We start from the raw sequence: 13,997 nt of genomic DNA, 5'->3' as shown, positions 1-13,997 counted from the left end.
CTATTCTAGGATTCTATGCTTTGCATGCAGAAGGTCCCAGGTTCAATCCGTGGCATCTCCATTTAGGGCAGGGGAAACACCTGCCTGAAACCCTTGGGAGTTGCTTACCAGTTAGTATCAACAATACTGGGGTAGATGGGCCAATGGTCTCTGACTCCTTATAAAGCAGCTTCCTATGTTGTTCCTATGGCTTTGCACTACGTGTTCCTTAAAGAACATAAGTGCCCTGCTGGATCAGTCCAAAGGTGTATCCAGTCCAAAGTTCTGTGGCCACCAGATGCTCATGAGAAGCCCTGAAGCAGGACATGAGGGCAAAAGCTTTCCTGCTGTTGTCCCCAGCACCAACTGGCGTTTACTGTATGTTAATAGGTTCAGCAGCCATATGTCTCTCCCTAGACCCCATAACATCTTGGTAGGCCATTAAAGATGCAATTAAAAGGCATGATAAAACAGCACCTATTGGAAATGGTCATTTGATGCGTGTATGTTTATATCACATTTGAACACTCCAGTGACACACCCTAATCACGATTCTTTTCAACGAAGAACAAAGACAAAGCAATGCAACCATAATAAATGTGTACCTTCGGTTGAAATGCTCCCTGAAGTGACCCGAAGGGACCTGAATGTGGAAGCATTGGTGGCATTCCGGGCATTGCTGGAGGGTAGCTGGGAAAGAACTAGGAGAGATGAAGAAGGAAAAAGCTGCTTACATCTTAGATTACAAACAAATAATAGATGCATGAGACAAGTTTGGCTCAACTCTCACGAACACATAAAAATCCTACCCAAAATCAATTTCAAGACTTTTGCTTTGAAAAATAAATAAAAGAAGAACTAGAGAGCAATGCTATGCCCCCTAAACGGCACCTGGGGAGTGCTCTCGGATAGCTTAGTTTCATGGCTCAGTGGTTGGAGGGGCGGCCTCCAACCTCAAGAGACAGAAAACCGTGCTCCCAGGCCCCCTCCCACCCGCAGCTGGCACGGAGAGAACTGCACCGGCTTCCATCTCTCTGCCTGGAAAACAGAACACGGAGATGGAGAAAAGGGGGTGTTCACGGGGAGAGGATCAGGGCGGCTACAGTATGCCATTTCCTATGACTGCCCCAGCCTCCTCCCCTCCCTCTCCGAGACCCCACTGCTAGACAGGTGAATCCACCCGTCCAGCAGAAATGCAGGGTGGCTGGAGTGCAGAGTCGAAGATCCTGACTATCCAGATTAGATTGTGCCCTTAGAGGCCTGTGTGATCTCATGATACATATAAGAACTCATACCAACAGCAAAACCCCATAACCCTGTCCCCTTAAATCCTGCTGTAACATTCCAGAAGGACAGGTTTACTTAAAGGAATAATATGTTTTCATTCATATCCTCAAATTAAATTTACAAACGTCTGCTGCCGGTAAAGGACTTATTTTAAAGAGAAATTTACCCAGTATATTAACAGCCCCCAACACTAAAATGAATGAGGAGAAACATACCCTTCATCTTTACTATAAACTACCTAATCCTTCTTTGGAATGATGGGGTCAGCGAGAGGAGTAGAGAATGAGCTGCGATGTTCATTGTACCAGTGTGATGTCAGGACTCTTCATATTGCAATAGCACCAAATAAAGCCCTGGGCATCATACCAGCCAAGAAAGATAGGGTCGGTGCCATTATGATAGAAGCTGCCAAGCCTGCCAGATTCTGAACCGAGTATTTGCTTATTTTGCTGCAGAGAGCACTAGGGACGGCAATGAACTATGCAGTGCCCTAAAAACAACCTCTAGGCCTGCTCAGTCCCATTCTGGCTCATCCAACGTTCTGGAGTTCATCTTTACAGCCTTAAGGACTAGAAACTTGGATGAGTTTCTAGTCCTACAAAAGCAAGAGATTCTCAGAAGGTTCAATTCTGCATTTATGATAGCAGTTCATGTGCTTAAAAGTTGTACAGTGCACCTGATTTTATAGTGACAATCTTTTTGTAAGCTACAAGGTCCCACTTGGGCTGAGCAGGATGTCACTAGGTCAGACCTCTGTTTTCTATATGCATCTTTAAGATCAGGCTGCCAGTCCTCAAGGAACATCTTTTACATGCTTCCCTTTGGGTGAGGGGGGATAGATTTGTGGTAGATTGAGGCCATCAATCCATGACAAAATGGATGCTCTTTTAACAGGAATGCAATTGTTTCATTTTTACCAGAGGGGAAAAATTAGTATCTGCTATCGTTCTTAATTCTGCTATTACAGGCCTCCTGCAAAACATGCCGCTTTAGCAAGTGTGAAAGCAGCCTGCTTGGAATCTTTAATCTTTATCTGCCTCCCAGTTACAAGGTAATTACCACAGTTGCCAGCCATGAAGTCCACTATTATCAGCACACACTTTTAATTTTCCACAGTTTGCAGCCTGATGCAGCAACTGATAAGAAGGAATGGCAAAGCAAGGGAAGGCAGGGAGAATACCAAGAGGTGACACTGACTGGCTTGAATTCTGACGCTGTTCTTTCATAGGATGATAGGCTGAAGAATTCGGTTAGCTTGAAAGCTTCTGTATTTAAACCACCATTTATTTATTCAAAATATTTTAGGTTCCCTTTTAGGGCCAAGCTCTCGCAAGGCTGCTTCTATTGTATAAATATAAGATCACAATAAAAAAAACCTAAACCAACATAAAAAAACAATATAAAAGTGCATTAAAAAGACAGCAGTAAGAATAAGTAATAGTGAAATAGTAGCACAGCAATAGAAAGCAACATCTGACTCAGCAGAATATTATTAAAGCTATTAAAATAACCTAACACCAGATCAATTGACAGCAGCAAAACATAGTTATGTAGGAAAAGCAGCTCAAAACAAATAGGTCTGTAATGCCTATCTGAAGGCTTGCAATGATGGAACCACACAAAACTCCATTAAAATAGAATTCCACCAATGTGGGGCTGCTGCCAAAAAGTCCCTCTCCAACATGCCTGTCAACTTAGGCCAAAGTTGTATTATTTACGTCCTTGATGTTTGTAAGCCTCCAAGCATCCAGTGCAGAGCAGGAGGCACAGCAGAAGCGGTCATCGCTTCCTCCGCTCCTCCCGCTCTACAGTTTTGTTAGATGGGCTTTTTTTTTTTTTTGCCCATCTAGGTATGGAGTTCCAGAGGGATAATTCATATCCCAGCCTCTCTAGTCCCCCCCCCCAATACCACACACACTGGAACCCCTTGATTCCCTCTCCGAGATCAAGTTCCCAACCTCGGAGAGGTTCTTTCCATGCCGGCTGTGAGAGAGAGGAGCACGGAGTCTCTCCTCTGAAGTTGGAGCATTGTCTTGAATCTGTGAAACTAAAGTATCCTATGGTCCTGTAGAAGCTGTCTTGGGGCCATGGGATTGCTCTTTTAATTTCTTGTATTAGTGGGCACTTGAGTAGGATCTCCAACAATTATCTTGCATGGGCAAGTTGATACAGGTGTTGGCCGTCCTTCAAGTAGTTTAGATACAGCACCATGTACATTGATGGTGCTATATAAATATATAAATAAATAAATAAATAAAAATAATAATAACAATAATCAAAACTGTTCAGGGGTTTAAAGGTCATAAGAGCAGTTAGAAATCACTGGCAACTTGGGAAATCACTGGCAACCTATGCAGGTTGGTGCAACTGGTAGGATTCAGCCCTCCAAGCAGCTTGTCCACATCTTCAGCTTGCACAAACTGAAAAGTATGCATAACCTTAGCTACATCCATCTGGGACTCCCAAAATTATGGCATTGGAGTTGGTGCACATGTAAGTACATTTATAAAATGGACAGCAAATAGGTGACAGCAAGGCTTTGAGGGTTCTAACTCTTCAATGTCAGAGCCTACACAAAGGAAGCCCTTCACTGCTCAAAAAGGGTCTGCGGGACAACTCTTCCACTGTGTGGAAGGCAGAGAAAAAAGATTTCTCCGCCGCCATCATTGCCACAGATTTAAGCCCTGAAACGGGTTCTCATCTATGTTTCCTAGTATTTGCCGCAGATCTTTTGCCATTTCCACATTCAAGTTGTTGACCCAATGATTTCATCGCTCTGAGTAAATCAGAATTCCAAGGATAGCTCTATTACTGGACTGAGGAGGTTTGGAAGTGATGTCCTGAATCATCCCCTCATTCCAAGCAGAGATCAGGGCCTTGGCAGGATTGCCGGCTAAATCTGCTAGTAAATACCATAGGGACCACACAAAGCCATCTGGATTCATCTGTCTCGAGGCCCAATAAAAAAAAAAATCACTTTATTGCTTTTGCATATTGTAATCTCTGACATGAACATGGCAACAGCTGTTTGTATTATTTTTTTACTTTGTAGATGCTTCAATGGCATCTTATCAATAAGGTGAGGGGAAGCATGCTTTTTGTTGTAGAGGTATTCCGACATTTGACCCTCAATTTACAGTCAGAAATGGTACAGTCCAGACACAGATTTATAAGCAAGAAAAAGACTGGATTTGGAACAGAATCTTTGAATAAATGTTGAAAGTACTGTTCAATGTAGAGAAAGGTATTATTTAATTGTTCTAGGAGATCATGATATGTTAAGAATGAAAATAAAATTTAGAAGGAAAAACACAGACAGTAAAATAAAGTCACAAGCACAGCTAAGACTTGCTGAATCAAAACATACATAAAGAAAAAACCAGCAAGTACAAACACAGAATGATTCTGCCCTTAAAAGCAGAAAACCCACAGAAGCACTCACGTTGGAATGTCGAAAATAAGGGTTATCGAGTTTGGGAGCATACTTGTCGAACTGGAAGAAAAAGAAAAACAAGACAAAACAGTGAGTTTGCTTTTCGACAGCACTGGAATGCCGTCAAAGCATAATGAAGCATGTTCTCATGGCATAAGATACTGTATAACTAGTTTTGCTTTTTAAAGACCATCTGTGTATTTTCCTCATATCACTGCCCTCTTAAACCTGTAAATCTGCAGTGGTGAAGCAGTAAGCTCAGGCAACTGGAACAAATCTTCTCCACCATCCACGTCTTTTCTCAAGAAGCCAGCTAACACCCTAATTTATTTCCCAAAGTAAGACATTGTACTATAGCAGTATGTGCTAGGGTAGAATGGCTAGTTTCTCATCCTACCATCAGGTCATGTTAGCATTTGTATTTAATCTTTATATATTTTTTCACATGAGCAAAGTCGGTTTGCAATTGCTAAAATTTGTCTTTGTGGAGCCCTGTGGGGTCACTCTTATTTCCATTCAACAGTCCAAGAGGCATCTGCGTGATCTGCTCCAAGGCCATCCCATGAATCCATCACCAAATCTAATCCAGGCCCAACAATTTATACACGTAAGTGCGAAGTTTGAATGCTATATACCCCAAATTATCTCTCATCACCACTCCCCCCTCCTCTACACATTTTTATTCTACAGTCCTAACTGCCGCTCAGCCAGCTCGTTGAAAAGGAACATAACAAAAACCAGGCAAGGTCGCTATATGGGCCCATTCATCATGGATCTGCTCCCATATTCTCTGTCCTGGTATTTTCAGCCCCTTGCAGTACATTTCAGAGTACTGTGCAATCTGACCTGTGCCCCCACCAGTATTCTTACCATGCCCTTTGAAGAATGTATGCATTCCAGCCTTAAGCAATAGGGAGTTGTGTCGCGGGGAGGGCAGGGGATGGTGAGCAATGACCCCTTTGAAATGCCACGCGTTCAGCAAGCCAGCTGTTGTTGTGCGCTCTCCTCCATACAGGAGAGCAGATTTGCAATTGTGTTAATTACAGTTATTACTGGAGTCATGTACCCTCCAGTGTAAATACCATAAATTACTAAAACACATGCAGCTGGCGGTTTCAACGCCACCCGCTCTGGCATTAGGATTAATAAACCCATTTAGTGGAATATAAGAAGATGGGAGCTCAAACATAACAAAAGAGGGTGCGGCAAAGCTGTTTTCACTCTTTAGCCTGACATCAACAGGGCGTGGGTGGGCGGGAAGGGAGCTTTTCCAGCGAGATCAGATATCAGGATTCTTAAACAACATGCCAGGCCTTCAAGGAACAGATCTGAGATTGCTTTACGCAGCCGGGGTGGGGGGAAAAGGGGACGGTATTTGCATGGTGCTCAAACACCTGGGGACGGACGTGGGGTGGCAGAAATTGCTGCCATTGTTCTACACTTAAGCGGATTAGAAACGAACAATGTCGTCATGCCATCAACAACAGCGGGAAAGAAAAGCCAGAAATGCCATTTCCCATGCGCTTGCCCCAAAATACTGCTTGGGAACATTTGCTCCATTGCGAAAGAAGAGGAAACGAGGGAGGGGGAGAAGTGTGCTGCGTAAGAAAGGGGTGTGTGTGATTGAATCCTGCTTTATGTAGTGTACCACAAATAATTGTTGCTTTGCATGGGAAAAAAAAGGCACTGGAGAAGGAGTAAACCTAATGGTATAATTGCAAAACCTGAAAGTCAAAGAAGCATGGACAAATCTAGGGTGTCGGTTTGATTTTTGCAAGAAAAGCTTTAGTGTTCCATCAAACCAGCCAATGACTAGCTATGACATTCAGTAAAACAGAACTATTTATCGCTTCTTGAACTGCCCAGTCAAACGTTAAGTCCATAAAAACCACAAGCGGGTGGTATTGCATTGGATGGCAATGAATATTGCCATCCAATGCAATACCAAGCAGCATGGGCAAATTATTACGGCAAGATGGCCGGCAGAATGAAAAACAAACAAACAAATGTGGCCGGAAGTAACATCCTGTGTTGGAAAATTCCATCGTCCTGGTACTTTCTGTGTACACCCCTTCTCTATGACAAAGTACTCAATCCACATTTTGCCATCAAAGCCTCTTCCTGTTCTCCCCATTCTGATGTTCTGTTGTAACATATTTACATCCCACCCTCCCTGACAACCTTTCCTCTGGGTGAGGTGGGGGCTCCTTCTCAAGTTACTTTTAAAAAAAATGTAAGTATCAAAATATCGCAATAAACATGTGAGGTATATATAATCACGCAAGTACGTTCTGTTGCCAGCACATATGCCAAAAAGCCATTCTGTCAGCTGCCCAAAGTGCATAAGGGGGGTGGGGATAGACTCATGACATGTTATACAGCTCTCACTAGAAAGAGACTGGAAGGAAGTTTGAAATAAGTAACTTTGAGATGTGGCCACTCGTGGCAGTAGTAGGTTGTAACCACAAAAAGTTTATGGTGTATGAAAAATTATATTTGAAAAGGTGCCACTGGATCCATGCTTTAAATAAGTGAATCCTTCGAATGGAAAGCTGAAAGAGAAGGAGGAATACAACTGGTTGTCTCCATCTTGAAAAGAGTTTTTGTTGGCTGGATTTATTGGCCAGAAGGGTGTCTACTTATCCTCACGTTTTGGGAGGGGGTACGCACCAGGGGGGGTGCGGAGGGTGGCATCTGGGGCAAGCTGGATGGAAAAGGAGTAAATGTGTGCTGGTGGGTGTGCTGGTGCTGGTGGGTGTGTTGGTGCTGGTGGAACTCCGCCCTCAGTAGTGGCACCGGGCCAAGAGGGGCACCAGCCCTGTCCGAACTCTGAACCAAAAACCGATTGTTCAGCTCTTGCCTGAGCAGCTCTTGATCTAGAAGGGAGGAAGGAGAGAGAGAGAGAGAGAGAAAGGGAGAGGGGGGGGGAAGACACAAGGGCACAACAGCCTGTGAGTTTCACAAAGACGTAAAAGTAAAAGAGTCAAGATATTCACCTGGCATTCCCTGTTTCTGCAGGTCATGCTGTGGTGGTTTTCTACGTGAGGACTCATTGGTGGAGGTAAGAGAGATGCCTGTGACAAAGTACCAATCAGAATCCCCGAATGAGGCTGGCAATACATGATTGGTTGGTTGAATGATATCAACAGGCTGGTATCTAAAGACAAGAAAGAACACCATGAGTCATCACAGCAGAAAACATACTGGGGCGTTATCAACAAGCTGCCCCCCCCCCACGCCCTCCTCCCAGCCCAAAGAAACACTGATGACAGTATTCATTTATTAAACGACACATTGGGGGTTATGAGAAAAGACCCCCAAACTTTTCTATCTTTCTTTCCACCCCATCCACATTCCTGGATCTACAGTTATAGGGATTTCACATATGACATTTCCCCATAACATATATTATCTCCTTCTTAGGGAGGTGTGTGGGGGGGGGACCCAAGTTCACTGACACTTATGTAGCACAGCACCTAGAGTTCCTTTATTATGAATAAGTGGGTTGGGAAAAATAAAGAGCAATCATGTTAACACCACACACACACACACACACACACACACACACGCAAATGTGGCCCTTTTAAAAAAAATGGGTTTTTTTTCTTTTTTCTTTTCTTTTTACCCCATGGCAGTTTACAGAAACTTTAATGTTACAAGGAAACACATTAAAATTAAAACAACGTCCAGCCATGAGGTTGGAAACCACAGTACTCCTATATCTAGAAGCATACTGTTGAAATGTTAACACTTAACTAGCTTTTCCAGGAGACCTGTTTCTCTTGCAGTAAGCTTGTGAGCGATACAAAGGCCTCGTTTTGGTTAATGGTAGGCTATATGCCAGTGTAGCCTCTGTGCCATAGCTTTCTTCCTAAAACTGTAGGCAGCTCTTACCTGGCAAGCCTCTGGATGAAAAGTCGTGTGTTCCATTAGATAATATGTCATAAGCAATGTGGAGATCCCCAATTAACACATAGGACATCAATGAATTAAAGACTTTAATAAAGCTTCCAGCATCCCCCATGGATGCTGGGAGTTGTAGGACTTATTTCTGTCTCCACGTGCATCGGATTGACCCCTTAGCTGCCTAGCTTTTGACAGTTCACAACTAAATTTAAAACCCATTTAACAATCTTGAAGTAGACATATGTTTTCTCTTAAGCATAAAACGAATTGCAATTTAATAAATAAAAGCTACCACTTGATGGTAAAGGACCACCCTCAATGTTTTCTTATCCTTCACATTTGGGAAATGGACATGCCAAAATGGATTCCGAAATATAAACATGTGGAAGCTCTAGCCGTATTTTGTAAGATTCGAATTTAAAAGACGTGCTGTTGGCTTTAAGGTGAGAACTGTCTGATTCAGTTACCTCTGGTTCTAATGTTGGTTATAAACCAGAAGAAAAAGCCAGCGTCAGCGTTCCTTTCCATCATGCCAGGTGCCTCTGGGCCCTGCATAGCTGCAAATTCCTTCAAGGGACCAGTAAGCAAGGATGGCAAATTTAAATCGGTGGTAATTCCTTAATTAAGACCACAACTTAATTCCTTTAATAATAAATAAAAAATAATTCCTTTAAAGTTTGCAGGCCTCACTGTATTTCTGAGGTACAAATTCAGATGCATTCAGCCAAAGATATTGCTGCCATACAGAATGAACTTGGTAAAGAAATGGAATCATTTCTTTACTGTTCACGCCTGCCCGCTTCTTCTCTGCAACTTCTCTGTTACCAACATTTTCAACTCTTTGTTCTCTCCATGTAAGAGGGGGGGAAATCACCATCTTATTTAGATTCTTCCTAGAAAGGAAGGGCTCAACTAGTATATGGGTGGGCAGAGGGGGTGCTCTCTAGCAAGGGGTCACGGAGGATCCTACTTGGAAAAATGTTTTTCTGAACCATACAGAAATAAGGAGGTGATGCTTTTACTGCTCTCTTGCTTTTTATTTAGTTTCCGAGAAAAGAGGAGTTAAAAGCAAGCTAAAGGGTTGTTATGCTAAAACAACACAGTTCCTGCAAGGCCATGCCTACCCTTGAATGGCATCCAGACCCACCCCAAATTTTCTTGACTAACAGCTACTGATAGATCTTCATGGCTGCATGTTTTTTCTGAAAAGGGAACCTGACACAACAGATAATCCTTTACGGTTCAAAGAACTTTCAGCTCCTATTACTTCCAAGATAATTAGAATAATTTGCAGGATTAGGTTTACATGGGTCCATGGAGGGCAAAAGAGGAATAATGGGCAGTTTGTGTGCTGTTGGGCCAGGGGCTACCACTATAACACGCACACACACACACACACACATACACACACACACACACACACACACACACACACACACACACACACATACACACACCATCTATATGGCAGTAATAATACAGGGATCATTGTAAATTGTGATAGATTTGACAAGAGAAAATTGTCAAAGATTCGGTGCAATCCTAGGCATGTTTGGATGAAAAAAGTCCTACAATTTCTGGTATGACTGGCTGTGGTTTTAGGGCTTCTTTCTATCCAAATGTGCATAGGATTGTACCCTTAAAGGAAAACTGAGGACTAAACTAAAGGTGATAGCAGCAGACCTGGTTTACCGAAGCCCAGGTTTCCCTCAAACCCATATATATTTTTGATTTGCAGATCACAAAGGATTGGCGGATAAGAACTAAACCTTCCCCTCCTTGCAAACCTCTCCCTCCAAGTGCTTTTCTTCTAGACATTTTCTCTTCCAGTAGAAGACCTCAGCGGAGGTGAAAAAGTGCCTCAGCTGAAGAGAGATGGGACCGTGAGGAGGTAAGCCATAAACCAGCCAACGCCCCCCTGCTTTATATGTGACTGGACTGGACTCATTTCAAGTTTGATCCTGAGTTCGTTGTGCTGTTGTTATCTCTCTTTTCTTGCTCATCACGGTTTTTCTAGAGGGACATGACAGGTTTTGCCAAGTCACGTTGTCTTTTACTTTCTATTGAACATGTTTTAAGTAGGACTGCTTTCTGGATGTTGGAGTGGAAATATTTTGGTTTCTGAAGGTTTTTTGTATAGTTTTTTTGATATGATGCTGATTGCGGCCATCATTATTATTATTATTATTATTATTATTATTATTATTATTATTATTGAACTTTTTTTAAAAAATGGGAGGGGGGAAATCAGGCCTGACTTAAGACACTGGATACTTCTATTAGTATCAAGGAAATCCGTTTGTGTTTTCCTGGAGTGGGGGAGGAGGAGAAGAGCAATGGATTTAAGCTGGCAGCTGCAGAGTTACTCGGTATCTGGTTTTTTTCAAAGAGTTGAAGCCAGCCTGGTGGATCTGCAGCTGACTTCATACTTCAGTGTGACATAGCAGCTTCATCTCTATTATCACAGAGAACAAAAAAGTGAGTGTCTAGGGGGTACAAAAAGGAGCAAGCGTAGCAGCAAAGCACTTGAACAGGGAAACTGTAATAGGAATGCAGCATGGCAGGTGGGCGGAGCCAGTTTTCATCTCAATCGGCACATATTTGCTGCAGTTCAGTGGGGCTGGCCCACAAGCAGGGGCTGCGATGGCTGCAGCGTGGGCTGGTGCACTCAGGGGCTGCCTCCCGATGTGCCATAAAGGGGAAAATTCCACAGTCACATCAGCAGTTCTCCAGCAACTTACACAACTGCCAGGATGTGTGTGTTGAGGCTCCCGAGAGCGTTGGCTCATGGCCATGACATGGAAGTGGAAGGCAATTCAAACATTGGGTGGAAAGTAATGCACTACTTAATGTATACTGCAATTTAAAGTGCTTTACATAGGAATGTAGGAAGCTATACCGTGGGTAAGCAACCTGGTGTCCTCCAGAAGGTAACCCCTATAAACCTGAGCCAGCATGGCCAATGATAGGGGATTGTGGGAGTTGTAGTCCACAACATCTGGAGGATACCAGGTTGCTATCTAGCCCAGTATCGTTCACTCTGACTGGCAGCTGCTTTTGAGGCTGTTGGGCAGAGACCGTTCCCAACATTTGCTACCCGACTCAGAGGAAGGGTGGCAGCCTCAGTACTAAATGACATTCTTTGTATCCTTTTAACTGAAGACACCGGGACCATGCTATGCTCTGCCCCTGAGCAGCAGTTGCTCCCCAAATACATCATCGTTGTAATTCCCACAACAACTTTCTAGGAAAAGGTTAGCATTATTATCATCATATTGCGATGGGTAAAGAGAGAGAGAGAGGCATGGCCATGGCAACCGAATGCATTCACGGTAGACGTGAGATCCAAACTAGAGACGTCCTGATTCGTACCTCTGGAGTCAGGGTCTATGGGTTTGAACTGAGATGTCAAGGTCTGCGGCTGGGAGCAAGGTCTATGAGGTCCTGTGAATATGCGAGCTTGGAGGACTCTACATGAACTGAAGGGAAGGGAAGAAGGCAACACTGGCCAATGTGGAGTCTCTGGATTGGTCAAGCTATGGTGAGGTTAGGAGCTAGGCTTTGCTACCTCCCCTCATCAACAAAGTCATGCCTTCTACTTGCTGAACTCCTGGCATCAATTTCTCAAGTCACCTGCCTGAGCTGGAAAATGCACTCTCTAGGTCTAGATCGGCATATGACCCCAATAGCTAAGGCCTAGCCCAGGTAGAAGCTCAATTCAGAAATCATGCCAAACTATGGCTTGTATTACAACCCTATTTAAGAACCCAGACCATGGCCTTGATCTTCCAAGCAGTAGCAGGTTTGTCGTTGCCTGCCTGCTGTCATTTTCTAACCGTTCAGCTCTCATTCCAGGGGTTTATTCCCATTTCCCTGGTATAGTGGCCTCTTGAGGTGGAACAATGGCCCTGACTAGGAGTGTGTCAAACTCAGACACGTAACAGTAAACCACAGCAAAAGCGATGGGTTGCAAGCCAGCTTCAAGCCATGGTTGACATTTCCATCATTTTTGTCTTAGCTAAAGAGTGCCTCCCAGCATAAGTCCCCTTTGCCTTAAACAAGGGAAGAAATTGTGCAAGGACTAGATCATCCAGCACACCATCCAACTACAGTCTCTGGAATCCTAGACCACAGCAGTGTGCTTTTCCTAAGGCCAATTCTTTCATGAAGGGAGCTACAGCAGTTCAGCGTAAAGTAATGTCAAGGGCTCTTCTGACAGTTCGTTTTCTCTTTCCCTTTAGATTCAGGACTTTCCAAATGGGGTGGGAGTAATACAGAGACAAAATGGAAGCCATCACTGCTTTCAATGATTAGACCATGCACACACACACACACCACTTCTTTCTCACATGTTAGCTGGCTTTCGTAGGAAACAGAAGGGGGATGCTGGTAGCAATGCACGTCCGCTTTAATCCCTGCTGGGTTAGTTACAGTGTCAAATGCCACATCAAAAGGGGGCCCAGTGGGTGAGAGCGCACCACAGAAGTCTCCAGTTGCCACAAGAACAGCTGTACGCTAATGGGAAACTATAAAGAGGGTGTTTTACAGGCTGAAGCAGAAATGTGTGTATATTTAAGGATATACAGGGAAGTTCTCAAATGTTGTTGTGGGGTGGGGGGGAATAAATAAAAGTTTTTCTCCACCTCCAGAAAGTGTCCTGATATGCAGGGGGTGGGGTGGGGAAACAGCTGAAACTACGGCACAGCATGTTATTGCAAAACGTGAAGATGTGTCCACCATCCTGGTTTCTTAGTAGGAATCTATTGCTTGCTCGGCTGTGCTTCATTTTTAGGCTTGTCCCAGATGCAAATTGTCACCCTCCTGCTTAGTGACAGAAACGTCTCACAGGGCAACGCATACTTTGCTCCTTTCCCGAACTGCCCACCCCCAGCTCCAGGAATTGATCTGCATTCAAAAACCCTATTACAAAAAGCATTGCAACTCTTTTGTGATGATGGAATGGCAAATACACGAAAACAGCAATCGGAGGGAAAGATTTTAACTCAAAATCCGTGTGGGGTAAAGCTAGTGGAATGTGGCAGGGGTCCCTTGAGAAAGTTGTACAGCCAACACCGCTGTGTGTTATGTGTAACACAAAGGCTGCAATAAAAATTGGCCAGCCTTGTGTCATGGCACACAGCATCACTTACCCTGTGGCATGATGCTGTCATGTTGAGTATTTCCCTGCTCCAGCCAGTAGCAGCCAATGATATGGAGCAGAGTCAGGGAAATGCAAAACATGAAGATGTGACATACAGGGACAGTGATGCTATGGGGGCGGGGGCGGGGGCGGGGGGCGGGGGATACTCAACCCAGAGATACCATTTTCAGCTCCAGCCCTGTGTCTCGTGAAATGTTTAGTTCTGCCCAAAGAGAATAAAGATAAAGAAAA

The 13,997-nt window shown here is 43.9% G+C and overlaps 1 protein-coding gene across 13 annotated transcripts in view; it reads right to left on the bottom strand.

Annotated features, from left to right (window-relative positions):
• The window catches only part of FBRSL1 (fibrosin like 1), a 721,580-nt gene that overhangs the window by 26,018 nt on the left and 681,565 nt on the right, over window positions 1-13,997 (bottom strand). For 11 of the 13 annotated variants that reach the window (XM_063144088.1, XM_063144096.1, XM_063144091.1 and 8 more), the window contains 3 exons: window positions 7,349-7,575; window positions 4,709-4,759; window positions 585-680 (listed from right to left, as the gene is read on the bottom strand). In XM_063144088.1, coding sequence (XP_063000158.1) covers window positions 585-680; window positions 4,709-4,759; window positions 7,349-7,575 — 374 coding nt within the window. Of the gene's footprint in view, window positions 1-584; window positions 681-4,708; window positions 4,760-7,348; window positions 7,576-7,695; window positions 7,857-13,997 lie in introns of all 13 variants that reach the window. The other 2 variants (XM_063144094.1, XM_063144100.1) reach the window with 1 other exon arrangement.

The sequence above is a fragment of the Elgaria multicarinata genome, chromosome 18 (genome assembly GCF_023053635.1).
Source record: "Elgaria multicarinata webbii isolate HBS135686 ecotype San Diego chromosome 18, rElgMul1.1.pri, whole genome shotgun sequence".
Lineage (NCBI taxonomy): Eukaryota > Metazoa > Chordata > Lepidosauria > Squamata > Anguidae > Elgaria > Elgaria multicarinata.
The sequence above is the reverse complement of the archived record's forward strand: the minus strand, read 5'-3'. Positions and strand labels throughout refer to the sequence as shown.